At 40.2% G+C, this 27804-nt stretch overlaps 1 protein-coding gene across 11 annotated transcripts in view; it reads left to right on the forward strand.

Moving 5' to 3' along the window:
- The first annotated feature begins 354 nt into the window (after positions 1 to 354).
- Positions 355 to 27804, forward strand: part of synrg (synergin, gamma) — a 128855-nt gene continuing 101405 nt past the window's right edge. For 10 of the 11 annotated variants that reach the window (XM_034169183.1, XM_034169185.1, XM_034169186.1 and 7 more), the window contains exons 1-5: positions 355 to 428; positions 13241 to 13281; positions 15342 to 15472; positions 17645 to 17772; positions 18250 to 18355. In XM_034169183.1, coding sequence (XP_034025074.1) covers positions 394 to 428; positions 13241 to 13281; positions 15342 to 15472; positions 17645 to 17772; positions 18250 to 18355 — 441 coding nt within the window. In that variant the 5' untranslated portion in view covers positions 355 to 393. Of the gene's footprint in view, positions 429 to 13240; positions 13282 to 15341; positions 15473 to 17644; positions 17773 to 18249; positions 18356 to 21700; positions 21960 to 27804 lie in introns of those variants that run through there. The other variant, XM_034169190.1, reaches the window with a different exon arrangement.

Below are 27804 nucleotides of genomic sequence, written 5' to 3' on the forward strand. Positions count from 1 at the left end.
TATTTCCCCAATTTGGTCTTTCAGGTAAACCTTCATTTCTTCAGCTCCCCCTCTTCAACTATCTTTTCGCATAACTCTGCTAATGTGACTGAACCAAACGTTTTACACTCGTTTGAGTGTTATTTAGCTTTGAAGACATCAAAGTAGTGAAACGAAAAAAAGGGCATTATTAAAACTGTTATCAAGTATACTGTTATATATTGTTACGAGAGGCTGGGGGATTTTTTTTTAACATCTTTAGCACTAAGAGCAAAATAAAAACCGACCTTGCAAAATGTGAGCTTTTTAAAACAGTGGAGAAGAAGAATTTTACCTGACAAGCCTGACTCAGGGCGCCACAGTCCCGCAGTGTCTGTTGACGTCATCGTCCTCCCAGTGACTGCTGTTATCAAGATGGCGTTACGGCCAGGTTCTGGAGGAGGTAGCAGGTATTTTAACCTTTAAAACATAGCCATGCTCCCCCAAAATCGACTTATTCGGGAAGTATATTTACGTGACATCTGCTTGGCTATATAACAGTTGTTGTGAATGCTGTTACAGTCGGTGTTAAATGCTGTTTTTGTTGTCGGGTGATATGACGAGATGGCTGGTTGTCAACTGTCAAAGGGAAGCTAACGCTAGTTAGTAGGTTTTTTTGCTGCTTCCTGTTTTGGTTTAATAATAATTTTTAAAATGTCCAATGGGCGCTACTTTGTCTACATACTGACAAATATGACTTGCCAGTGCTTGTCACTGGATGTGGTGTTTGTGGAGTAGAAATATACGTTACGCTTCTAATATAGCACCTAGCTAGCAACAGGCCTGTGGCTGCTGTTCTCACTATCATTAGGAAAAGTTTGTAGATGTATTGTACTTTCTTTAAAATACTGCTGAGTAGTTAATATGATAATGGGGCTTGATCTGTCAAAATAAATACAATTTAAAAAATCTGCTGAAATTGTTAGTGGTTTCATTCATTTTGTTTAATGTTATGCATTGGATATTCTTCTGTGGCCGGAAGAGGATTTATTTTGGATATTTGTCCGGAACACGCTGTGATCAATGTGTTCTATTTCCCTTGTTGCTGAATGCATATGTTGACATCATGACGCCATCTGTACGTTTTTACAAGCAGAAGTGTCAGAACAACATACTAAGCGGAGTTGACAACGTCTGAGCTAAATGATTGTGATGGATTAAAAAAAAATTAAAGCTGGTTCTCGATTCCTGTCCTTGTTTAAAGGTGTAGCCCCCTTGGATTTTCAACAAAATTGAATACATTTACTTTGGTTTTGGCTTAAAGTCTAGTTATTACAAAGTACATTTATTTATATGGCACATTACAAAAATTGCAGCTGGTCAAATATTATTACAAGTAAGGTATTTATTTGGGGGGGGATTGTAGAGTAGGTAGAACAGTGGATAAGCAGCCATTATGTAGACCTGGGTTTGAATCCTGCACGTGCTACCTTCCTGTGTCCTTGAATAAGACACTATTATGTATTGTCTTAGTACAGCCATCTGAAAAAATGACACAAGTCTGGGCTTTGGAAGTAAAAGGGAGGCATCATTGTACAACCCCAATTCCAATGAAGTTGGGACGTTGTGTAAAATGTAAATAAAAACAGAAAAAATTAAACGTTGAGAAACATTGTTCTTAAACTGTTGGATTATTTTTTCATGCAGTTGTTCACAAAGTGGTGATCCTCGCCCCATCTTTGCTTGTGAAAGGCTGAGACTTTTGGGGATGCTCCTTTTATACCCATTCATGAGTGTCCTCAGTTCCCAAATGCTTATTGAGTGTTGTTAGAAGGAAAGGTGATGTAACACAGTTGGAAACATACCACTGTCCCAGCTTCTTTGAAATGTCTTGCAGGCATCCATTTCAAAATGAGCAAACATTTGCACAAAAACAATAACGTTTATCAGTTTGAACATTAAATATCTTGTCTTTGTGGTGTATTCAGTTGAATATAGGTTGAAGAGATTTGCAAATCATTGTATTCTGTTTATATTTACATTTTACGCAATGTCCCAACTTCATTGGAATTGGGGTTGTAAAATGCTTTGTGCAGTTGCTAGCTGGAAAAGCAATACAGAAATGTAGCCCATCTTCATTGTCATTAGGGCTGCAGCTATCGAATATTTTTGGAATCGAATATTCTACGGTTATTTTATCGAGTAATCGGATAAAAAGTACCATTGTGTTTTTAAACAATATCAGTAGTGGCAGGGCTCTCCCTAAAGCAGTGGCACAATGTTTCTGTGCCATATGCAGATTTTTAAGTTTAGGGTGTTCCCTCTCTCTGTTTTGCCAGGTTATTAATTTTTTCATATTAAGAGTTTTAGAGCTTTGCCAAACCATAAGCCCAGGCAGTCTGTGAAATCTTCAATGTGCATTCTTTTTTCCTTCTTATTGCATAATTTCATTTTCAGTTTTTATTACTGTGATTTATTCAGTGTTTAGTGTATATTTATACATGCCGTACAGAGTGTAGCTCAAACCAAAGTCAAATTCTTTGTTTTCTGTGGATACTTGGTGAATAAGAGCCTTTGAAAAACGGCTGTGGATTGCAGCGTTTCCACAAAAGCTGCCTGTTGATAAAAACTCTTACCAAATCTGAATTGAATCTTTTTTTATCATTAAACATGACTCATTTAAAGTGCGCGTCCTTTCGCTTCATCTGTGGAGGTGGAGAACGGCTCGTGGATCAAAATTTTTTTTGTTTTTTTTAATATATACAAACACACTGCTTCACTTTAAATGCGCAATAAGTCCGTTTCAGACGATCCGTGCGGACCCTTTCTCCTAAAGGGTTTATTTTACTCAGCGTGTGGCTTTGCAAACTTGTAGCATCGCCTGCTACATTGATTAGCGCTATGGTCTTCTTCTGTGTTTTTTGTGGGAGTGTTACAGTGCCACATACAGGTCTGGCATATGTACTACAGCTTTAAACGAAGCCTCGAGGCAAAGAATTTGCCTTGAACATTTTTGTAATCGAATTATTCGAATTACTTGATGAATCGTTTCAGCCCTAATTGTCATCATTCTCTAGTTTTTCCAGTCACAGAACTGTAACTCATTCAGGATTGTTATGGGTATTTTGGTGGCTTCCCTCACCAGTCTCCTTTCTGCACATTCACAACAATTTTTTAGAACTGTCTACGCTAGGTGTGCCCAAGTTCGGTCCTCTATTCTTTCATTGGTTTCAGGTGTGTTGGAGCAGGGAGACAACTAAGAGAGTCAGGAAGGTAGATCTCGAGGACCGAACTTGGGCACCCCTTGTCTACACAGACAGATTTTCTGCAGTACCATATACTTTATTTATTTAGTTATTTATTTATTTTAACTGAAGTTAATGCTGTCCAAGACATATACAGTGACTTGGAAATGTTCATGTATCCATCTCCTGATTTGTCTTGTAAAAACTGGCTATGAAAGGTGATGATTTGTATTAATAGTTATAGTTAATTTACTTATTTCCTCTGAAAACGAAGTGACTTTCTATAAAAATGGCTGTAATTGATAATTAGTTAATGTGATGTATTTTTAAACCCGTTGAATTTTAAAGATACAAGTCTGCAGTACAAGCCCATCTTGATTTTGTCACTTCAATTCCATTGTGGTGGCAAATTAAAGGGGTGCTGTCCCAGTATGTGACATGGGCACACACAGATAAACTTGTTTACATGTAAAGCATTATGGTAATAAAATTTCTTTCACATGTGCGATCTAAGAGAAACAGACCTGGTGTATATTTTTGTAGGAAAGAAGGGTGAAATATATATATACAAACTTTCCCTGGGGGTGTGTTGCCTATTGTTGATGCATCCGCACCACTGTGTTATTTAAGATTTAAGTCATAAGTTTCTTTGGCACCACTATAATTTTATTCCTTTGCATTTAGATAAGAGATTCATAATATGATGTTGCCAATATGATAAAATTTCACACTGTCTGGAAACAATTTAGAATTTCAACCCCTGAGGGGGAGAACCTCAAGGCATCAGATGCTATGAATGACATTTGGTATATTTGGAAGTGATTTACAAGAAATTTTATGGATGTTAACTTAAGATGGGTCGCAGGTAATCTCAAAACCTCACGCATGTGCACACGCGCTTCCTCCTGTAGTTAGTCCGCATGATGGAGATGAAGGAAAATACACTGTTCACTATGAAATTTTCCCCAGATAAATGTCCTTTTCATTCAACTGAGCTGTCATTTTGCAACTTATTGCAAAAACAAACCTACATTATAATGCTTGAATTCCGGTAGAAACTAAATTTTCTCAGTTTTGTGACATTTGAAAGGCCCTATAGTTTTAAGACATGCAGTGCACTCTGTGCTGCACTCATTCCAGTGACAGTGAGCATATGAGATCGGGTGAGGGAAAGGAAATGTGCATGGATTACGAAAATTGGGTTTCATTTATCCTAAATTGATCAATCAAAAACACTTCTGCAGCCCCAGGAACATCACTGAAATGTGTTGGTTTTTGACCAAATTTTATTTTAAATGAGCCTTGAAATGAACTTACTCCATCAGGCAAAATGGGGCATGAAGCACGAGTCAGAGCCATTCACCGGCCACTATTGAGCAGACAGGTTTTACTATTGAGCTCTGGAGTGGATGTGTATGTTATTTATAGAATGTGGGCACTGGTAAAAAATGACAGCTACGTTGGGTAGAAACTACCACTGACACTAGCACTGTGTTATGCATTATTTTGCATTGGGTGGAAGATAACATCCATGCACAGCAGCCCTAGCATTTTCTCCCATCATATTCTTGCTGTTACTTCAGCAGCATGCTGGTCTGCAGAGATGATGAAAGGCCCGGCCTCATGATTCTTTCATAAGATGAGTTTTAGCAGGGTCGGTGCAGTTTGAATAATGAATACCTTCTGGCTATAAACATCTCAGTCAGCCAGGTGATACTGATCCAGTGGGTGAAACCAAAGACCTTAAGGTTGCAGATGAGTGCTAGCAGATGAGAAAAAACTATGTTGAAGACAGATGTAAGATGAAAACTTGAGGGTCATTGTGGGTCTGTGTGTGTGTGTGTGTGTGTATATATATATCCTTTTGAGAGGCAGTTATTGTCTTTTGCACAATTTAAATAATTAAATAATAAAAGAAGCAGGAATTGAAATGACAAAAATGCCCTTTGAAATATTTTAGTAAAGACAATGAACAACAATTGTGAGGGCTTTTATTTTATTTTATTTTTTTATTTGAATTTATTTAGGACGTTTTTATTTGTTCCACTTTTCACGTGTTATTTTGATCTTTAGTGATTTTTAACTTGTTTTAACAGCTTCTATAGGGATTGGTATTGATAAGATTTTATCGATATCAACGCCATTATCTATTCCGCTTATTGATCCCATTCCTTAGCGATTCCCTTATCAATACCTCTTGTGAATTTTCCGTGTACTAAAAGTAAGCATTACAGGTTTTCTATGTCAACAGCATTTTATTGAATCTTAAAATAAATAAATCTGAAATTGGTCACTGGATCCTTGATCTCTGGACATAAATAAAATCTACATGGTGGATCCTTGATCTCTGGACATAAATAGAAATAAACAAAATCTGTAGTTTTTGTCAAAAGCATTTCCTTTCAGACATTAATGGCATGAATGTCACTCCATACATCTGAGCTGAGCTCAGCCGGCTGCGCTGCATGTCAGAATCAATGTAATTCATAAAGAACGAAGGACGTCTCCTTTTGGGAGGAAAAAAAACAATTTCGTCAATTGTAGTTTATTGTTTGTATTACAACGTTTGGAAAGAGGTGTCATTTTATTTAAAGCAGCGATTTGCTTTGAAGTTATTAATTCCTGCTAGACTCTAACGTGACTCAGCAAAGAGCGGCGCAGCATTTGGAGCTGTGCGAACGGAACAGAGGACGATTCTCGTTTCTTGGCTTCAACAATATAAGAGTCCCAGTTAGTGACTTTAATCCACACAAAAGTGACTCATGATTGACATTTTTAAATGGCTTTGAGAGGGATTAACAAGCGGACTTGCCGCTTCTGAAAAGCAGAGAAGCAAAGAACCAACAAAGCAGCAGGTCGGAGCACTGCTTCGTTGGTTCAGGCTTCAAAGTGTAGCCGTTACAGAAGCGGTTGATTGACGACCCACTGCAGGGTCTGCAATCAATGTAGAGAAATGATCATGTTCCAGACAAACGCCCTCAAAAACAACGGCCGCTCTGAAGGACCGATGAGGGAATCATTAAGCAAAAAGGCTATTGATGTCGGTGGATCGAATAATTTCTTAATGATTCTTGAAAAGAACCGGTTCCCAATACCTATCCCTAAGCTTCTAAAATCTCTTTTAAACTGCTTTAAAACATATTGCAATGCAGCGCTAAGAAAAAAGTCATTTAGTTTAAACTTGATTTCAACAGGGGAAATTTGAGAGAAACCCAAATGGACTATTTGCCTGAAACCAAATAATATCTTTGGATTTTGCACCGCTGTTTAATCAAACCATGTAATTTAAAGGAGTTTCTGAGGGTTCTGAGAATTTATGATCGTATTTTCTGACATTTTATTGCCAAAATCATGAAATAATTACCAGACTACGCAGGAAATTACAGTCAAGGAAATAACTGTCATTTGCAGAGTCAGTCAGTTGTTTTTACGAACACGTCTGTGAGTGATTTGTATAGTCTGATCTCATGCTGATCCAACTCCTCCCAGACATTGGGCTGCTTTTGTCTTCAGTCTTGATCAGAGGCTTTACAGTTGTGTTTAGTGAATGAATGTGAGATTACACACATTCTTGTGAAGTAGAATACATTCAAGCAATTCAAGATTTTTACTGTTTTGTAATTGACTGTAAGAGCCACAGGTTGAGGCAATTTAACATAAATATGGTGCATATTTAATATTTCTCTTATCCTTCATGTGATTTTTTATGTTATGTGTAAGTCCTAAATAATGTTTAATGATTAAAGCACATTAGTATTTGAAGGACATAGCATTTGCTCCATTCTTCAGAACTGACACAGTAGCTTTAAAGTGTAGGTGACACCTAGTGTGCAGCTTTTTTTTTTTTTTTTTTTTAAGTCCAGTCTGAATGTGTTTCTGAAGCAGCTGTGGGGGGACAGCCTTATGGTTTTGAGCCTTATTTAGATGACAATAAACTTTGGAGGAAAACCTTCAGTCTGACAGCAGTGATGATATTGGCAGAGTTCAGAACACAGAATTGTGATTATAAAAAAAAAAAATAAAATCAATAATGCAGGTGATTTCGGCATGGGTGGAGGTGATAAACTGTTTTTTTTTTTTGCCAGCTCTTTGGTCGTAATCAACTGATTAAAAAATAGTTTTACAATATCTGACATCAGAAAAAAGTGATGAGGAAGTGTGGATTTTTTTATTTGTTTTTTCCCCCTAGAAACAGTTTCAAATCTGAAAAAATGTCACGAGGGAAATATCAGCTATTTTTATTAAAATTAATATTGTTTCCTTCTTGAATACATTTAAAGTACTGGACGTTAGTAGCGTAAGACGGTATTATTCATTATTATCACTTTACCGAGGTGTTGCTAGGCCAGTAGCATAGATTTACGTCGACGCTACCTGGCTATACCCGCCCGCTGTGCGTAAACAAATAACATCATAGCTTGCAGCCCAAGAACTGTCCCCAGAGGAAAAGATGAAAAGGCGAGAAGTGTGTGTTGGTCCCAATATGGATATTCCGGAGGATTTTATCATGGATAGTACGACAATGAATAGCAGCCAAAGCAGCCAGCTTGGCGAATTTGGAGAGCAGTGTGCGCCAGCCTACACGACAAAAGTTAAAGTGAGCCAACTTTTTATGTACGCGTTTGCTGGGTGTCGTGCTTTTTGAAATGACATGAAATATTGTTGACGTGATTCCACATTTTGTGTATCTCAGTAAGTGATAATAATGCAAATAACATGCATTTGTCATGTGGTATGCATTTTCTGAGTCCCTCCGTCTTCACCCTTGTCTAACTCGGGCGAGGACGTCCGGCCTATGAAAATGCATACCGCCCTTCATAAGCATGTTATTGTATTATTAAAACCATTCACACAAGAACTAAATAATATAGTCTTACCTGTCCGTTTCAGTGAGATCATCTTTAAACTTATCCACCTTTACATAATGACATATGAAAATAATTTAATTCCTTCTGTCCTGGTTGACGAAAAGTCCATTTGTCACACAGGGCTTTGGTGCCAGGTTACAGTTCTGGCTGTAATCCGTTATTGTGGCTGATGGATCGAGTCTTTGCGCTTAACGAGCCGCTTTGCGCTGCAAGTTAAAAGACTTGCAGTGCCTTATGTGCTCATATGATCTCAGTCTGCACGCACCGACAGTATCCCATGTTCCAGAAAACAATAAAATAATCTGAAAATACTCAGTTTTGTCTCCGTGTCGAGGAGACAAAACGGACACCGTGCAAGTGTGCGCTCGTCAATACAAGTGTTCCACCTGCCATTCTGCCGGCGAAAATGAACCATTCTGACATCAAAAACACAGTGCAGCTGCTTTCAGCTGTGTGCTGTATTTTGAATTTCAATTTATTTTCATTATATAGCACCAAATCACAACAACGTTGCCTCAAGGTGCTTCACACAAGTAAGGTCTAACCTTACCTTAACCCTGATGTCGTTGCTTTGGTCAACAGCAGCCTTATGTCAGGAAAAGTCCCTGCGTTCTGCAAGCAGGCTGTAGTTGAGCCTCTTCTAAAAAAAAAAAAAAAAGTGAGTCTTGATAGCTCTAGTTATTTCTAATTATAGGCCTATATCTAAGCTTCCTTTTATTTCAAAGATTTTGGAAAAAGCTGTTCTTGCACAACTGAGAAAAGAAACAAGAAACAAACAGCATTTTAGACAGTTTTCAGTCAGGTTATAAATCGTTTCACAGCACTGAGTCTGCATTTTTAAAGGTTTTTAATGACCTGCTTTTAATCACTGATTCTGGTGACTCTGCCATTTTAGTGCTTTTAGACCTGACTGCTGCCTTCGACACAGTCGACCATGCAAGTCTTTTATCCCTTCTTGAGAACTGTGTGGGTGTCAGGGGGACAGCCTTGGACTGGTTCCACTCTTACCTTACAGGCCGCTCGTTTACTGTCAGGATGGGGGAGTCCACCTCGTCCTCTGTTCCTCTGAACTGTGGAGTCCCCCAGGGTTATATTCTTGGGCCTGTTCTTTTTACCCTGTACCTTCTCCCTCTAGGTCAGGTGTTTAGAAAACATGGCATATCTTATCATTTTTATGCAGATGACACTCAAATCTACTTGCCTATTAAGAAGAACTCTAGCAGCCCCCTGACACCCTGTGCCTGAAAGACGTCAAGGCTTGGTTGGCTCAAAATTTTCTTAGCTTAAATGAGAACAAAGGTGAGGTGATTGTGTTTGGGCCCAGTGTCTGTTCCACAGCTCGATTAGACCTGAGCCCTCTCAGTCAACACACGAAGCCCACAGCCACCAACCTTGGCATCATTATGGACTCTGATTTTAAACTGGATAAGCAGGTCAGTGCGGTTGTTAAATCCAGCTTTTATCATCTTCGTCTTTTAACCAAAATTAAATCAATTTTATCCTTTTCAGACTTGGAGCGCGTCATGCATGCTTTTATTTCTTCATGCCTGGACTACTGCAATTCACTCTTTCTTGGAATTAATCAAAATACACTTCACAGATTGCAGTTAGTCCAGAACGCTGCTGCATGCCTCTCAACTGGGAGCAAAAAACATGAACATATTACACCTATTCTTGCGTCTTTGCACTGGCAATTGATTTTAAAATTTTATTATTTGTTTTTAAAGCTTTAAACAGACTGGCCCCACAATACATTGTAGACCTCCTCCAAATCTACTCCCCAGCGCGTGCTCTGAGGTCTGAGGCCAGCTCCAGCTTGTGGTGCCTAGGACGAGACTCAAGACCAGGGGGAACAGGGCCTTCTCTGTGGCTGGGCCCAGACTCTGGAACGCTCTGCTTCTCCACGTTTGAACAGCCCCCACAGTGGAGTGTTTTAAGTCTCGTCTGAAGACCCACTGTTATTCTCTGGCTTTTAGCTCTGCTTGAGTTGTATGGTCCTCTGTTGTCTTTTGGCCCAGTGTTTTATTTATTTATTGTTTTATTGTTTTTATGTTCATTTATTAGTATCTGAGTTGGTTTATTGTCTTGTATAGCTTGTATAATCATTTTTATGTGCAGCACTTTGGAAACTGTTCTGTTGTTTAAATGTGCTATACAAATAAAGTGGATTGGATTGGATTACCAACCCCTAGAACAAACACACAGGTGACAGTGGTAAGGGAAAAACTCCCTCTGATGATTTGAGGAAGAAACCTCAAGCAGACCAGACTCAATGGGGCGACCCTCTGCTTAGGCCATGCTACCGACACAATAGACACAACAGAGCTGCCGTACATAGTGCTCTGACCTCATGGAACACTAAAGTTGCTGACTGGTGATCTTTCTCTTTTTTTTAAATGTACGTGTTATAGGCAGAACTTGGTAACCAGCGAGTCCCTACAGCCAGCACTGCAAATATAAACTGTCATATCGGCACGGCCAATACTGATATCCTCAAAAATGCTGAATATTGATGCCAATAATCAGCCATAATCAGTTGGCCCCTACTTCCTGATTCCTAGTATTTGTGAGACTTTTGGCAGCTGCACTTTTTGCCAAAGCCTTTGCATTATAGATTTTTGTATTATAGCGCTACATTAGTAAAGACTGTGTGGATGGTTTGTATTTATCAATTTATTATCACCAGATGGCTGAAGAAGTTACTCTAGACTGACACATTGTGAGGTGGTATTTCTTATTACTTTCTTCCTTTAGGGCCCCTTCACACATAGTATGAATAAGTACAAATCAGGGCAAATCACGGCGGAACAGCTTGTATGAGTGAACCACGAAAACATCGAGCCTATGGGCAGGCGTAAACAAACCTGCTGGATTTGAACCTGCAATTTACAAAAGCTCTGATTACCGGACGGAAACTTTACCACTGCGCTACAATCACTGCCTTATAACAGGAGCGTGAGATGGCTGAAATCAACAAGCAGATAAAAGTATTTTTTTAAAAAAGAGAAAAGCACTGCGATAACTGACCAAACGGCGTTTATTACAGGGAATTTTTGCTGATACATGACTGAAATTGGCGTATTTGGCTTGTCGTATATAGTCCTGCGCTGCTCACAGGACACACGTGTCCTGTCAGACAGACTTGACATTCAGATTACCTGGTGTGTGTCCACATGAACTGATGGCCCGTTTTTCCAGCCCATCGCAAAAGCGATATATGATTTTATACTTCCACATGAGGACAGAAAGCACACACACGCATGTGTCCATCAAAACACGGTATGTGTTCTGCAGCTGTGATATCCAGGATCAGAAATTTCTCAACAGCTGTTGACAGCCAGCCACGCCCCTGTCCGTTCAGCACACAGACCAAGGTGTCACTCTGTGATCAGATGAGAGGTGCCTCACCTGCGGGGGGTCGTGCGAAACACATGCATGCACGTGTTGGGGGGGAAGAGGGGGTAGCGCGAGAAACACACGCACACGTGTTGTGGGGGGAGCCGAACTTTGGCACTCCACATGCGTATTTTGGCAACTTCACAGTCATGGGGGCACTAAGACAAATTTCACCACCAGCCCGAAAATAATCGTCTGATAACTGTTTTCATGCTAATAGCGCGAATGGCCACACATTTTCTAAGTGCCATGCGAGCGGTGTTAGATGTTCGTATGTATCACCTAGAATTTGGTTGACACCTGCTGTGAGAGGGATCGAATGGGCTCTCACAGGGCACTCTCACAGGGCCGCTGGTGTGCGCAGTTGTAGAGACAGGTGTACGAGGAGTTGGAGGCAGCTATTTTACATGTATTGCATACGATTCATGCTTCATGCACAATTCAACCACATTCATACTATTTGTGAAGGGGCCCTTAGTAAATCACATTATTCAAAATTATCTCAGATAATTTAACAGTGAAAGCTGTTATTTGCTGTCCTACTTTAATTAAGAGTCTGTCTCACCAATTTTCAGAATGGTTTAATAAAACTGTTTGATTAAGACCCTTTCATGAGCCATTGGTTGGCCTTGTTTCTACAGCTGCTATCGCTGCTGATCATCTTTCCTCTTAATCTGCTCAGCCATGATGACCTGTTATTTTTGCAGAATGTGTGACAGCAGTGTTACTGTTCCTATCAAAGCTTTTTAAGCTGCAAAAGTTTGGCAGAGCAGATGTGAGTAGAACATTGCCTGAAACGTTCAAATATTTGTCACTGGTGACTTTATCTTCTGGTTAAATGTTGTAAATTTAAAGGTAAGATCTGAAAATATTATTTGGTTAATCAACAAAATACATAACTCTGACAGTTTGTCATTGATTCAGTACAGTTCATTTGTACAGTGTCAAATCACAAAATAAGTTGTCTCAAAGCACGACACCCGAGCACCGTTTAAATCTTGCCCACCAATAAGCAAGCATGCTGGCAACAGTAGTCAGGAGAAAATCTTTTTTAATTTTTTTTAATTTTTTATTGTTATTATTATAGGAAGAAACCTCAGACAGACCAGACACAGTAGGGTCACCATCTGCCATGGCCATGCTCATAGAGTAGAACAAAATCAGAATGAAGAATTGTCAATCCATGCAGCGACAGTAATGTTGTTGCTAAGCAACCTTATGTCAGTGTTCACACTGACGGATGGTTGACAAGACAGCCAGGAGGTGAAGATTAGTCCTAGTAAAATGGACTGGAATTTGTAGCTTGGTGATTGTACCGATGAACCCCTTGAATTAAAGTTAAACAACAGGAATCTACAAGCATGTCTTGACTGTTTTTATTTCAGCTCCATTGTAGCAGTTTAAGTCCCTTTCAGCTTCTCCCTTGTTTTTCCACTCGGGGACGCCACAGAAAATCCGAGGTGGATTTGCATGTTGAATTGGCACAAGTTTTACGCTGGATGCCCTTCCTGACACAACTTCACATTACATGGAGAATGGGCAGGGGTAGGGTTTGAACCGTGAACCTTCTGCACTGGAAACAAACGCACTAACTGCTTGGACACCAGAGGCAAAATTGCAGAAATTCCATCGCTGTCCAAATACTTAAAGTATTTGACTGTGTGATGGTTCTCAAGTCACAATTTCATATAGAAAATTTAAGGCTGACCTTGTGTATCTGACTGACAAGTCCTGTGTTTATGGCTAATAAACTTTGTTTTTCTTCTTATTTAGTTTTATGTATTCGGTTGGAGGGGGCTTGGGACCACCACAAGGTGAGTCATTCTTTAGCCAACTGCTTCATATTTATTCAATTTTTTTTATTGTTTGTTATATCAGTGAGTAAATTGCATGCTGTTGATTGTTATGAAAACGTTGGATCTTGGAATCCACCCTTTGAAAGTATTTTCAGCGCTTTGTAGGGTTTTATTAGTTTTTTCCCATTTCTTTTATTTTGTACTTCTGTAAAAAAAGAAAACAAAACCTTAGTCTAGTGCTGAAAAGATGTATTGACAGCAATTAAATTGTCAGCTATATTGCCTAGAAAATGTGTTATGGATTTATTTTGATACAATCAATCAATCAAGCAAGTTTTATTTCTATAGCACTTTACAACAGTTTTCACTGAACCAAAGTGCTTTCCAATAGCACCAACTAAAGATAAAATAAAAAGAACAGTACGAAAAACACACACAAAAGCATAATAAGAGCATCCAAATAGAATAAAATAGACAAAGTGTCAAAGCAATTATGTGCAAAAAGCTGCCCTGAACAAGTACGTTTTTAACTTAGCTTTAAACAGAGGCAAACTAATTTTGTATTACGTAATTACTGGGCTAGTGCTGTGATGTTGTAATGCTTAGCCAGTCTGGCTAAATTATTATGCACTTTAGCCACAAATGGTGTCCTTGAGCCACATGTTGTATCTGAAATTGACACAACAGCAAAGTCACATACCACAGTCAGGTATCATCACATATTTAATGACAAAGCTATCCCCATAACCAGTCCCGGCAGAAGACTGCCCCTCCCTGAGCCTGGTTCTGCTGGAGGTTTCTTCCTGTTAAAAGGGAGTTTTTCCTTCCCACTGTTGCCAAGTGCTTGCTCACAGGGGGTCGTTTTGACCGTTGGGGTTTTTACGTAATTATTGTATGGCCTTGCCTTACAATATAAAGCGCCTTGGGGCAACTGTTTGTTGTGATTTGGCACTATATAAATAAAATTGATTGATTGATTGATTGATAACTGCAACTGGTGTGTACTTCATATGACCACAAAATGCCTCCTAATCACTGTGATTAAACGATAAAGGCAGCCAAATTCTTTTGGGCACATGGCATTTCTCTTAGCATTTACCTATGTGGCTAATAGGTAGTGCTAGCCCAGCATTAAAACAAGATTAAAATAAATGAAAACATCAGGTTTCTTGTGATTTGTCTTCTTTCCTGATCCAGGGACCGTTTCACCACAACACTGTATTGAAATCTAACTGTCCGCTTTTGGACATATCCTATACAAACAGGTCAACAGCTGGCAGAGGTCATTCACCTTCAGCTAAATATGGTGCACAAAAGCTGTTTTCTCCTTTTGAGATTGTGGGGTTGTTTTTTTAATATGAGTGTGCATGTTTCCATTAAATGATGATGAACACATGGAAAATGATGGAACAGATGGAAAAATAGTGGCTGATATTGTGAGGCTTTTTTTTTGTTGATGGTCATTGCATTTAAAATACAATATATTTGTGACATTAGGTGGAAATTGTCAGCACCATGGGATCATATTTTAGCTCATACCATGAATTCTCTATTTTGATTTCACATCATATTCTGACGCTGAGTATGAAATCTTCAGAAATGTATCGGATAGCCAACTTTTTTTTCAGTGTCATTTTAGTCAGCAAAAAATTAGCATTTGTGCAGCCTCAACAGCATAAACAAGACATTTATAGAATCCAGTTGAGCTTTAATGTGGTGAATCATCAGCAGTCTCCAGCATGAGCTGGCTGTCGGTGTACCCAGCGTCTGTGAAGACAAATGTGCAGTGTTCCTTTTTTCACCTCTCATTTTTTGTTCCAAGCTGTCACAGTAGTCACCAGATAAACCAGATTTGGTTGCTGCTGAACAGTCTTGAAAGTAGATTTATATTACGGGATCTTGTGTTGACTCAGAAGGCTTTTATCCAAAATCCAGCATTACTTCGTTTGTCCTCTGTTTACTTTTGATTGGATAATCTCTCAGGCTCCAGACAGTAATCAACTACAAGATTCTTTCCTTTTTGTACAGTTGATCATGGTCTTATTATAACTGTGTGTTTAATGTTCTGTTTGTTTTAGGTATGGTACCCATGCAGCAGCAACAGCAACAGCAGGGCTTCCCGATGGTTCAAGTCATGCAGCCTAACATGCAAGGGATGATGGGAATGAACTTTGGTGGCCAAATGCCACCTGGAGCTATGCCTATGCAGGTGAGTTTGAGATGTTAGAGGATCATATTTAATGTGGGTAACCAACGAAAGCACGAAATGTGTTTCCAGAAGGGCCCACGGCACGTGTCTCTCCCTCCTCCCCAGCACCGATGTTAAGAGTGCCAGCCGGGAGCATGGCTGCAATCAGGAAGCGAACCCGAATCGCTGGCGTCCCAGTCCAACTTGCAATCTGTTACGCCACTACCTCCCTTGTTGGAACCTAAAGTTTAGAATAACGTGTTCAGCTGAGTTTTTGTTTGTCATTACCTCTGCTAAAGAGGTTAAAGTTGTCCTCTCTGCCTGTTAGCTGGATTACCTCAAAAGGAGAAAACTGTTTTTTGGTAAAACCTGGTGAAAATTTTGGTTGATATAAGAGGAAAATCCAGTTCCATTTTATTCATGAGCTTGATTTGTGGGTTAATTATTACTTTCTTGAACATTTTACTTTGATGATGTTGATTATGTTTTCATAATTAAGACAAAAAAAAAAACACATTTATCTTAATATCCAGCATATATGCAGAATGCATTCTTGTCCAGATGTTGTCCAGTTTTAGCTTGATTTTAAAAGCTTTGAGCATTACAAAGTTAAAGCACATTATTGCACATCAGTGGTTTGTACTATGGCTCAACAAAAAAATGTCAGTTCTTAAGGGGGTGAATTTTCTTTCTGTATGCAAAGTAAAACGATGTAAGGCATCCAGAATAAAGGTAGGATGTTTAGAAAAGCTGTGTTGAAATTTTCTTGCTCTGTTAAAAATGGGCTTGGGAAAATTTGGAAGAAAACATAAAATTTCATAGGGAGGCTAATAATTTTGTCATCTGTGTATGTGAAGGGCGATTGAGACGCTTTTGAGCCTGACTCAGGAAAAGTAAGGTATGTTTCTCCATCTTTTGCATTCTGAGAAACCAGTATTTCTCAAATGTGTGACGTTTAGACTCAGTGGATCCAATGTTGAGAAATGTTGGTTTCTCAGAATGCTAAAGATGAAAAACTACACCCTACGTTTTCTGGGTCTGGCTCAAAACTTCTCAGTTGCCCCTTGTATGTTGCTTTAAACAAGCAACATACATGGTAGTACACCTAGGGACCCTGTGCTGACTGACTTAAATATGGAATTCATAATTTGATATGAACATTCCTGAACCATCCAGCGGAAGTTGTTCAGCAGAGTGCAGCACAGCAAGTGATGTGTTTATTGATTATACGCTAACTCATCTGCAGCACTGATCCCCATTCACATGTTCTAGCAAACATTTAACTGCAGGTTACTTTCCCATTTGTTGTATATTTCGTCTCAGAATTGGTGGCATAGCGGGTATCATCAAGATTTTCCCTGTAATTGCTAGGTAAAGTTGTTACCCCACATGAAGGTGGGTTATTACATAGCCTTAACAAAGTTGCCTTTTAATTTGATTTGGTGCATCAGTGTTTCCTAGCTGTTAAATAGTTTGTCCTCATCATCTGCCCTTTTAAGTTGGACACATACAAGATGATATTATTTATTGGTTTTCGAGTTCTTGTCCACAAAAGCTGGCTGTGATGGATTCACTTTCTTTTTTTCTTTCGTTTCCTTATTGTTTATTTGATGACAATGCACATTAATGAACATTTTGTACATTTTCATGCCATAGTGTAAATATGACAGATTTAGCTAAAAGCTACTTTCCATCTGTAGTCCTCAGACACACAACAAACAATAATTACAATAAATGCAATATATTAAATTATATACAATACATCTCACCTGTGTTGACAGGTTTGATTGTTTTTGAGCCATTCTTTAAGCTAATTTTTAAAAGCACTCAGGGTGGGACTGTCTCGTATAGTTGTTGGAAGGCTGTTCCAGTTTGTACAACCCTTCATAGGTATCATCGGGTATCACTGACACACTCATCTACATTTTTGCTGTAGAAGTAGTTCACATCTGAAATTTCATTGCATTCATCTGGCTGAGAGCAAGCAATGAATGAATTAATGATTTTTTAAATTAATTTATTTCATTTATATAGTACCAAACCACAAAAAAGTTGCCTCAAGGTGGTTCACACAATTATTGTTAGTTTCTGCCTCCTTTGGGGTAATATTCAAGTAATTTATAGTGGAAGGTGGCAGCTTGAAATGCAGTGACACTTCTATCTTGCTTTTCATGTGTATGTTGTGGCTAACAGGGTGGGATGGCTATCGGCATGCAGACCCCTGGGATGCAGTTTTTAGGACGGCCACAGTTTATGGGTATGAGGCCTGCTGGACCTCAATACACTGCAGACATGCAGAAACAAATGGCTGAAGAGCACCAGTAAGACCTCTTTGTCATAATCTCATGGTTCTGTGTTCACATTTGTCTTGAATATGTGTGTGTAGTTACTTATTTCTGCATGCATGCAAAATAAAAACAAAATGATGTAACAAAGTATAACCCATCATACAATCCCAGATTTGTCTGGGTATTTATACTTTGGATTGGTTCAGGATATCCCAGGTATTTTTTTCTCTCTAAATGTTCAAATGGCCTTACCTAGAAGGGCCAAACTTCAGACAATTTCACCTTGAGACCTCTAGATGTTTCTTGCAGTTACATTACAAAAAATGTCCAAAAGGAAGCAGGTGCAGTTCTTTAGCTAGTACTTTAATGGATGTCCTCCAGCAGCTCTTGGCGGTAATGCTTGTGGAAACCTACATTTGTCTGAATTGTTTTTTCCCAGTCTTGTCAAGAATATTATTTACTTGACTTTCTGCACAAGGGCTAAACTGTATCTGACTTTGTGCATTTAAGAAAGCGTCTGGAGCAACAGCAGAAGATGCTGGAGGAGGACAGGAAAAGGAGGCAATTTGAGGAACAGAAACAGAAGCTGAGGCTGCTCAGCAGTGTCAAACCTAAGGTGAGTTTCTTTCCATCAGCAATTTTCTGGTTGTTAGACAATGTTTCTGACATGTCTAAAGTGATGGGGCTCATTTTTTTTTCTTCAACTTTTTGTGCTCTTGGTATTATTCATGGCCAGGCAGAATTTCTGAAAATGTGCTTATTTAAAGTGCTCAAGTTAGATAGTATTAATTTAAATGGTAAATGGACTGCATTTATATACCGTGTTTCCATCTGCATCAGACGCTCAAAGTGCTTTACAATAATGCCTCACATTGACCCCGATGTCAGGGTGCTGCCATACAAGGCGCTGACTACACACCAGGACATTGCCCAAGGACCCTTGGTGATTTTCTGATCAGGCTGGGATTTCAAATCAAAATCAATTTTATTTATATAGCGCCAAATCACAACAAACAGTTGCCCCAAGGCGCTTTATATTGTAAGGCAAGGCCATACAATAATTACGGAAAAACCCCAACGGTCAAAACGACCCCCTGTGAGCAAGCACTTGGCAACAGTGGGAAGGAAAAAACTCCCTTTTAACAGGAAGAAACCTCCAGCAGAACCAGGCTCAGGGAGGGGCAGTCTTCTGCTGGGACTGGTTGGGGCTGAGGGAGAGAACCAGGAAAAAGACATGCTGTGGAGGGGAGCAGAGATCAATCACTAATGATTAAATGCAGAGTGGTGCATACAGAGCAAAAAGAGAAAGAAACACTCAGTGCATCATGGGAACCCCCCAGCAGTCTATGTCTATAGCAGCATAACTAAGGGATGGTTCAGGGTCACCTGATCCAGCCATAACTATAAGCTTTAACAAAAAGGAAAGTTTTAAGCCTAATCTTAAAAGTAGAGAGGGTGTCTGTCTCCCTGATCTGAATTGGGAGCTGGTTCCACAGGAGAGGAGCCTGAAAGCTGAAGGCTCTGCCTCCCATTCTACTCTTACAAACCCTAGGAACTACAAGTAAGCCTGCAGTCTGAGAGCGAAGCGCTCTATTGGGGTGATATGGTACTATGAGGTCCCTAAGATAAGATGGGACCTGATTATTCAAAACCTTATAAGTAAGAAGAAGAATTTTAAATTCTATTCTAGAATTAACAGGAAGCCAATGAAGAGAGGCCAATATGGGTGAGATATGCTCTCTCCTTCCAGTCCTTGTCAGTACTCTAGCTGCAGCATTTTGAATTAACTGAAGGCTTTTCAGGGAACTTTTAGGACAACCTGATAATAATGAATTACAATAGTCCAGCCTAGAGGAAATAAATGCATGAATTAGTTTTTCAGCATCACTCTGAGACAAGACCTTTCTAATTTTAGAGATATTGCGCAAATGCAAAAAAGCAGTCCTACATATTTGTTTAATATGCGCATTGAATGACATATCCTGATCAAAAATGACTCCAAGATTTCTCACAGTATTACTAAAGATCAGGGTAATGCCATCCAGACTAAGGATCTGGTTAGACACCATGTTTCTAAGATTTGTGGGGCCAAGTACAATAACTTCAGTTTTATCTGAGTTTAAAAGCAGGAAATTAGAGGTCATCCATGTCTTTATGTCTGTAAGACAATCCTGCAGTTTAGCTAATTGGTGTGTGTCCTCTGGCTTCATGGATAGATAAAGCTGGGTATCATCTGCGTAACAATGAAAATTTAAGCAATGCCGTCTAATAATACTGCCTAAGGGAAACATGTATAAAGTGAATAAAATTGGTCCTAGCACAGAACCTTGTGGAACTCCATAATTAACCTTAGTCTGTGAAGAAGATTCCCCAGTTACATGAACAAATTGTAATCTATTAGATAAATGATTCAAACCACCGCAGCGCAGTGCCTTTAATACCTGTGGCATGCTCTAATTTCTGTAATAAAATTTTATGGTCAACAGTATCAAAAGCAGCACTGAGTTCTAACAGAACAAGCACAGAAATGAGTCCACTGTCTGAGGCCATAAGAAGATCATTTGTAACCTTCACTAATGCTGTTTCTGTACTATGATGAATTCTAAAACCTGACTGAAACTCTTCAAATAGACCATTCCTCTGCAGATGATCAGTTAGCTGTTTTACAACTACCCTTTCAAGAATTTTTGAGAGAAAAGGAAGGTTGGAGATTGGCCTATAATTAGCTAAGATAGCTGGGTCAAGTGATGGCTTTTTAAGTAATGGTTTAATTACTGCTACCTTAAAAGCCTGTGGTACATAGCCAACTAATAAAGATAGATTGATCATATTTAAGATTGAAGCATTAATTAATGGTAGGGCTTCCTTGAGCAGCCTGGTAGGAATGGGGTCTAATAGACATGTTGATGGTTTGGAGGAAGTAACTAATGAAAATAACTCAGAACAATCGGAGAGAAAGAGTCTAACCAAATACCGGCATCACTGAAAGCAGCCAAAGATAACGATACGTCTTTGGGATGGTTATGAGTAATTTTTTCTCTAATAGTTAAAATTTTATTAGCAAAGAAAGTCATGAAGTCATTACTAGTTAAAGTTAAAGGAATACTTGGCTCAATAGAGCTCTGACTCTTTGTCAGCCTGGCTACAGTGCTGAAAAGAAACCTGAGGTTGTTCTTATTTTCTTCAATTAGTGATGAGTAGTAAGATGAATGGATTTGAACCAAGGATCCTCTGGTCTCAAGCCCAACAGTTAACCACTAGACCATCACCTCCCCTTTTACGGCATAAATGGTTTTTACAGTTATTGAGGAGTGCTTAATTCAAATATGCTGCATGCCTCACTCAAAAATATCCCATAAAGCCTCAGAATGGAGAAATCCATTATGGCCACCACTTGGCCTAAATCTATTGAAACGGTCATCTTGCTTATTATCACATTTGAGCTCAGATGTGATGAAACTGCTTATATCTGCATATATCGAACTAGCTCCAGAATCCGGTTGATCTTGGTGGCGAAGAAACTACTTGAAATATGTTGCAAAATGGTTCATTTTGCAACAAATGTTGCAGCTAGAGTACTGACGGGGACTAGAAGGAGAGCGCATATTTCACCCATATTTGCCTTTCTTCATTGGCTTCCTGTTAATTCTAGAATAGAATTTAAAATTCTTCTTCTTACTTATAAGTTTTTGAATAATCAGGTCCCATCTTATCTTAGGGACCTAATAGTACCATATCGCCCCAATAGAGTGTTTCTTTCTCTTTTTGCTCTGTATGCACCACTCTGCTTTTAATCATTGGTGATTGATCTCTGCTCTCTTCCACAGCATGTCTTTTTCCTGTGGCACCAAGTACGTCCATCCCATTTTGGTTGCTGGTGGAAGAGTAGGATGTGGCACGTGAGGTTTTTCAGGCAGTTGATTGATAGAGTAAATGTATGATGTGAAATGTTGCTGCATCTGAGGATGGTGATGGAGTCTTCTGTATGTGACTTATACAAAACAATTTGACTTTTACTTTATTGCATGTATCAACCTCGGGCACAACATCTCTAAGATGTTACAGATGAATTTCCCTGTTGACCTCACTATGTCTTTTCTGAGAGGGCCGTTGTCAGAGTCAATAAAATGTGTGATGTTGCTGGAACACCTGCCAGACTGTGTTTTCTACTGTGGCCACTGAAATGAGACATACGATTACCGCCAGTGATGGCATGGAAGGCAAGTAGTGTGTCTAATTCATCAGCGGACAACACCATGCAAATTTCATGTACTGGAAAATATTTTGGAACTTTAATGTCCCACATTTCATCTTGAGATGTGTACAGGTCATATTGTGCCAGAAGTAGTAGAAGCACAGCTCTATCACATGCTAACACAACTGCAGTTTCCACGTGAGCATCGATGCAGTGAAAAATGTGTTGTTTGTCAGATTCTTGATGATCAGATAGTAGAGAGGAAAGTGCAAGATCTGGATTAGCTTTTGTACAGTACCTCTCCCGCACATTTACAAGATCCGGGATATCTGCTTGGTTTGTTACTGTTCCAAGTTCTTGGCAAAGTCACACTGTCATCTACATTCCGTTCAACTTGATGATGCAGCTCCGATGATATCTTGAATCTGCAGCTGTAAGATCACAAGCTAGTTGAACTCTAAAGATTTGGCCATAATTTGGTGATTCTAATATTCTGCTGCTGTTTAATTTCTTGTTTACTCATCTAATTAGATCAGCAGTCCTTATGCCATGAGAATGATTGATTGAGGTGCATTCCCTTGAAATATTTCAGGAAGTTGCTTGGTTGCAGCTTGGAAGTTGCATTGCTATTATGTAATTTTTACCAGACTTTTTATAATCAGTCAATCAATCAATCAATTTTTTTATATAGCGCCAAATCACAACAAACAGTTGCCCCAAGGCGCTTTATATTGTAAGGCAAGGCCATACAATAATTATGTAAAACCCCAACGGTCAAAACGACCCCCTGTGAGCAAGCACTTGGCTACAGTCAATCAATCAATCAATCAACTTTTTTCTTATATAGCGCCAAATCACAACAAACAGTTGCCCCAAGGCGCTCCATATTGTAAGGCAAGGCCATACAATAATTATGAAAAACCCCAACGGTCAAAACGACTCCCTATGAGCAAGCACTTGGCAACAGTGGGAAGGAAAAACTCCCTTTTAACAGGAAGAAACCTCCAGCAGAACCAGGCTCAGGGAGGGGCAGTCTTCTGCTGAGACTGGTTGGGGCTGAGGGAAAAAAAACAGGAAAAAGACATGCCGTGAAGGGGGGCAGAGATCGATCACTAATGATTAAATGCAGAGTGATGCATACGGAGCAAAAAGAGAAAGAAACAGTGCATCATGGGAACCCCCCCACAATCTACGTCTAAAGCAGCATAACCAAGGTATGGTCCAGGGTCACCCGATCCAGCCCTAACTATAAGCCTTAGCGAAAAGGAAAGTTTTAAGCCTAATCTTAAAAGTAGAGAGGGTATCTGTCTCCCTGATCTGAATTGGGAGCTGGTTCCACAGGAGAGGAGCCTGAAAGCTGAAGGCTCTGCCTCCCATTCTACTCTTACAAACCCTAGGAACTACAAGTAAGCCCACAGTCTGAGAACGAAGCGCTCTAATGGGGTAATATGGTACTACGAGGTCCCTAAGATAAAATGGGACCTACAGTGGGAAGGAAAAACTCTCTTTTAACAGGAAGAAACCTCCAGCAGAACCAGGCTCAGGGAGGGGCAGTCTTCTGCTGGGACTGGTTGGGGCTGAGGGAGAGAACCAGGAAAAACACATGCTGTGGAGGGGAGCAGAGATCGATCACTAATGATTAAATGCAGAGTGGTGCATACAGAGCAAAAAGAGAAAGAAACAGTGCATCATGGGAACCCCCCAGCAGTCTACGTCTAATATAACAGTGTCAAAGAACTGGAGGCCATCATTGCTAACTATTGTGACCTTTTGATTGTTGTTTTTCTGACAAATGATGTGTAACTATTAGGCATGTGGAGATTAATCAGTACGAATCTGCATCTACATAGAAACGTGCGCGATGCAAGTGCATTGATTCAGTTGATGGGTGAAATCGCGATGGGTCACTTGCTGCCTGCTTGCATCGATATTTTATTTTATTTTTTTTCTCCCCGAGACACATTGAATGCACCACGGGCGGAAGCCAGAAAGCACATTTCTACCACAACAAACAAGATGACATCAAGTCTTTTCGCTTAACGATACCCTTATTGGCCCTTCAGTTCAGGACACCGGAGTGGCCATTGTTTTTGAGGGTGTTTATCGGAAAATGGTCATTTCTCTACATTGATTGCAGACTGCAGCGGGTCTTCTTGAAGCAGCGCTTTGACCCGCTGTTCGCTGGCCTCTGCTTCACTTCCAGCGGCAGGTCAGCAATTTTTTTTCATTAACCCCTCTCAAAGCCATTTAAAGATATCAGTTGTGAGTCACCTGTTGGGAAGGTGTCGTAACACGGACCCGCAACAGGGGGCGCAAATGAACGGACAATGGATAAGACAGAGTAACAATTTAATGTTGTGAAACGCACAACTGGATACAGACAAAGATAATGCCAATTGAACACAAGGTGACGTGCGGGCAGGCTCGAAGATAGGAGACCTCTGGCGATCGGAGAGCCGGGACCCACACAGCTTCCACCACCAACGGCCTGAAGAACATCGGAGCCGCCAAGTCCTGAGTCCCCAGGTGGTCACCGTCTTCTGTTGCAGACCCTGGTACTGCTGGCAGAAGATGAAAAACAGTTAATGGTGAGTGTGTATCCACACACCCAGTAATCCTTCACCTACAGATCTTCGAGGAGGGAAAACCTCCACCTCCGATACAAAATCACCCGTGCAGCTCTTGACAGTTGCTCCTTGGATGGAGTGAGAGGCGAAGACGTTGCAGACTCTCACTGCACGCCAATCCAAAAATCACTGAATCCTCAGGAATACGGCTGCACACAGAATAATTAGTTAGCACTAATCACAGCAGAGAATTACCTTCACGGTAGTTGATTTCTCGGCGAGGAGGTGGAGTAATGATCCGACTTTTGTAGGGATGCAGGTGATTGGTGACAGCTGGTGTAAATGAGTGACAGCTGTCACTCTCTGTCTCGGCGCCCTCATGCTTGAAGCCCGCACTCCAAGCAGGGCGCCGACTGGTGGTGGTGGGCCAGCAGTACCTCCTCTTCAGCGGCCCACACAACATCACCTTTGTGTAGATTAAAGTCACAAACTGGGACTCTTGTTGCAAGCAAGAAACGAGAATCACCCACCGTTCCACACCAGAGTTTTACGCAATGGTTCTCTGGTGTGAGCACAAGCCAGTGCATAAACTGAAGTTGTCCATCAGGTAATAATAATAATATCCACTGTAATATCTTCAGAGGAATCACCAATTTAAATCAAATGATACCTCTTTCCAAATGTTATAATAAACAATAAACTACAACCGACCAAAACCATTTTTCCCCAAAATGAGTCATCCTCCTTTTTTTTTTTTTTTTTTTTATGAATTACATCCTGACGCGCAGCCAGCTGAGGAGCTTAGCTCAGAGTCTACGGAGTTACATTTGTGTCATTAATATCTGAAAGGAAATGCTTTTGACAAAAACTACAGATTTTGTTTTTCTATTTATGTCCAGAGATCAAGGATCCACCGTGTACATCAAGGATCCAGTGACCATGTACAGATTTTATTGATTTTTATCTATGTTCAGATATCAAGGACCAGTTTCATATTTATTTACTTTAAGACTCAATAAAATGTTGATGACATAGAAAACCTGTAAAGCCTACTTTTAATACACAGAAAATTCACAAGAGGTATTGAGAAGGGAATCGATAAAGAATCGGATCGATAAGCGGAATTAATAATGACATAAATATCGATAAAATCTTATCAATAACCATCATTAATCGTATCACACCAAGTCACATCATATCGCATTGTGAGAATTGAATCGCCATCAAATACATATCAAATCGCATTGAATCTTGGACAGGGGTGAATCGTATCGCATCATATCGTCATGTATTGCATATATAATATGTATTATATTGCTGGTAGTGTATCGAGGTGCTTATTGAATTGTTGTCAGTGATGATATTCACATTTTTAGTAACTATGGTTCCAGTGGTCTTTTTTGGGTAAATGCAGATGTACAAGAATAATTGCCGCACTTTTATCTTATAGAAAAGCAAATTTATACACATTGATATATATTCAGCTCTCGATCTACTGGTCAATCTTCATTACTACTCTCACCTATGGTCATGAGGGTTGGGTCATGACCGAAAGAACTAGATTGCGGGTACAAGCGGCCGAAATGGGCTTCCTTAGGAGGGTGCCTGGTGTCTTCCTTAGAGATAAAGTGAGAAGCTCGTTCATCCGTGGGAAGCTCGGGGTAGAGCTGCTGGTGTTGAAAGAAGCCAGCTGAGGTGGTTTGGGCATCTGGCAAGGATGCCCCCTGGGTGCCTTCCTAGGGAGGTGTTCTAGGCACGTCCATCTGGGGGAAGACCCCGGGGAAGACCCAGGACTAGGTGGAGAGATTGTATCTCCACACTGGCCTGGGAATGCCTCGGGATCCTCTGGTCGGAGGTGGTCATTGTGGCTCGGGAAAGGGAAGTCTGGGGTCCCCTGCTGGAGCTGTTGCCCCCGCTATCCCGATCTCGGATAAGCGGTTGAAGATGAGTGATGATGAGTGATATACAGTGAGGAAAATAAGTATTTGAACACCCTGCGATTTTGCAAGTTCTCCCACTTAGAAATCATGGAGGGATCTGACATTTTCATCTTAGGTTCATGTCCACTGTGAGAAATCACAATGTATGATTTTTTTCTTTAATAATTTATTTGTATGTTACTGCTGCAAATAAGTATTTGAACACCTGTGAAAATCAATGTTAATATTTGGTACAGTAGCCTTTGTTTGCAATTACAGAGGTCAAATGTTTCCTGTAGTTTTTCACCAGGTTTGCACACACTGCAGCAGGGATTTTGGTCCATTCCTCCATACAGATCTTCTCTAGATCTTTCAGGTTTGGAGTTTCAGCTCCCTCCAAAGATTTTCTATTGAGTTCAGGTCTGGAGACTGGCCAGGCCACTCCAGGACCTTGAAATGCTTCTTACGGAGCACCTCCTTAGTTGCCCTGGCTGTGTGTTTGGGGTCATTGTCATGCTGGAAGACCCAGCTATGACCCATCTTCAATGCTCTTACTGAGGGAAGGAGGTTGTTTGCCAAAATCTCACAATACATGACCCTATCATCCTCCCTTCAATATGGTGCAGTCGTCCTGTCCCCTTTTTAGAAGAGCACCCCCAGAGTATGATGTTTCCACCCCCATGCTTCACATTTGAGATGGTTTTCTTGGGGTTGTTCTCATCCTCTAAACATGGCAAGTGGAGTTGATTCCAAAAAGCTCTATTCTGGTCTCATCTGACCACATGACCTTCTCCCATGCCTCCTCTGGATCATCAAGATGGTCACTGGTGAACTTCAGATGGGCCTGGACATGTGCTGGCTTGAGCAGGGGGACCCTGCTGCCCTGTAGGATTTTAAACCATGACAGCATCATGCGTTACTCATGTAATCTTTGTGACTGTGGTCCCAGCTCTCTTCAGGTCATTGACCAGGTCCTCCTGTGTAGTTCTGAGCTTTCTCAGAATCATCTTTACCCCACAAAGTGAGATCTTGCATGGAATCCCAGACCGAGAGAGACTGACAGTCATCTTGTGTTTCTTCCACTTTCTAATAAATAATCATAACAGTTGTTGTCTTCTACCAAGCTGCTTGCCTGTTGTCCTGTAGTCCATCCTAGCCTTGTGCAGGTCTACAGTTTTGTCCCTGGTGTCCTTAGACAGCTCTTTGGTCTTGGCTATGGTGGACAGGTTGGAGTGTGATTGATTGAGTGTGTGAACAGGTATCTTTATACAGGTAACAAGTTTAAACAGGTGCAATTAATACAGGTAAAGAGTGCAGAATTAGTGGGCTTCTTAAAGAAAAATTAACAGGTCTGTGTGAGCCAGAATTCTTGCTGGTAGGTAGG

This window comes from Thalassophryne amazonica, chromosome 4 (assembly GCF_902500255.1).
Source record: "Thalassophryne amazonica chromosome 4, fThaAma1.1, whole genome shotgun sequence".
Lineage (NCBI taxonomy): Eukaryota > Metazoa > Chordata > Actinopteri > Batrachoidiformes > Batrachoididae > Thalassophryne > Thalassophryne amazonica.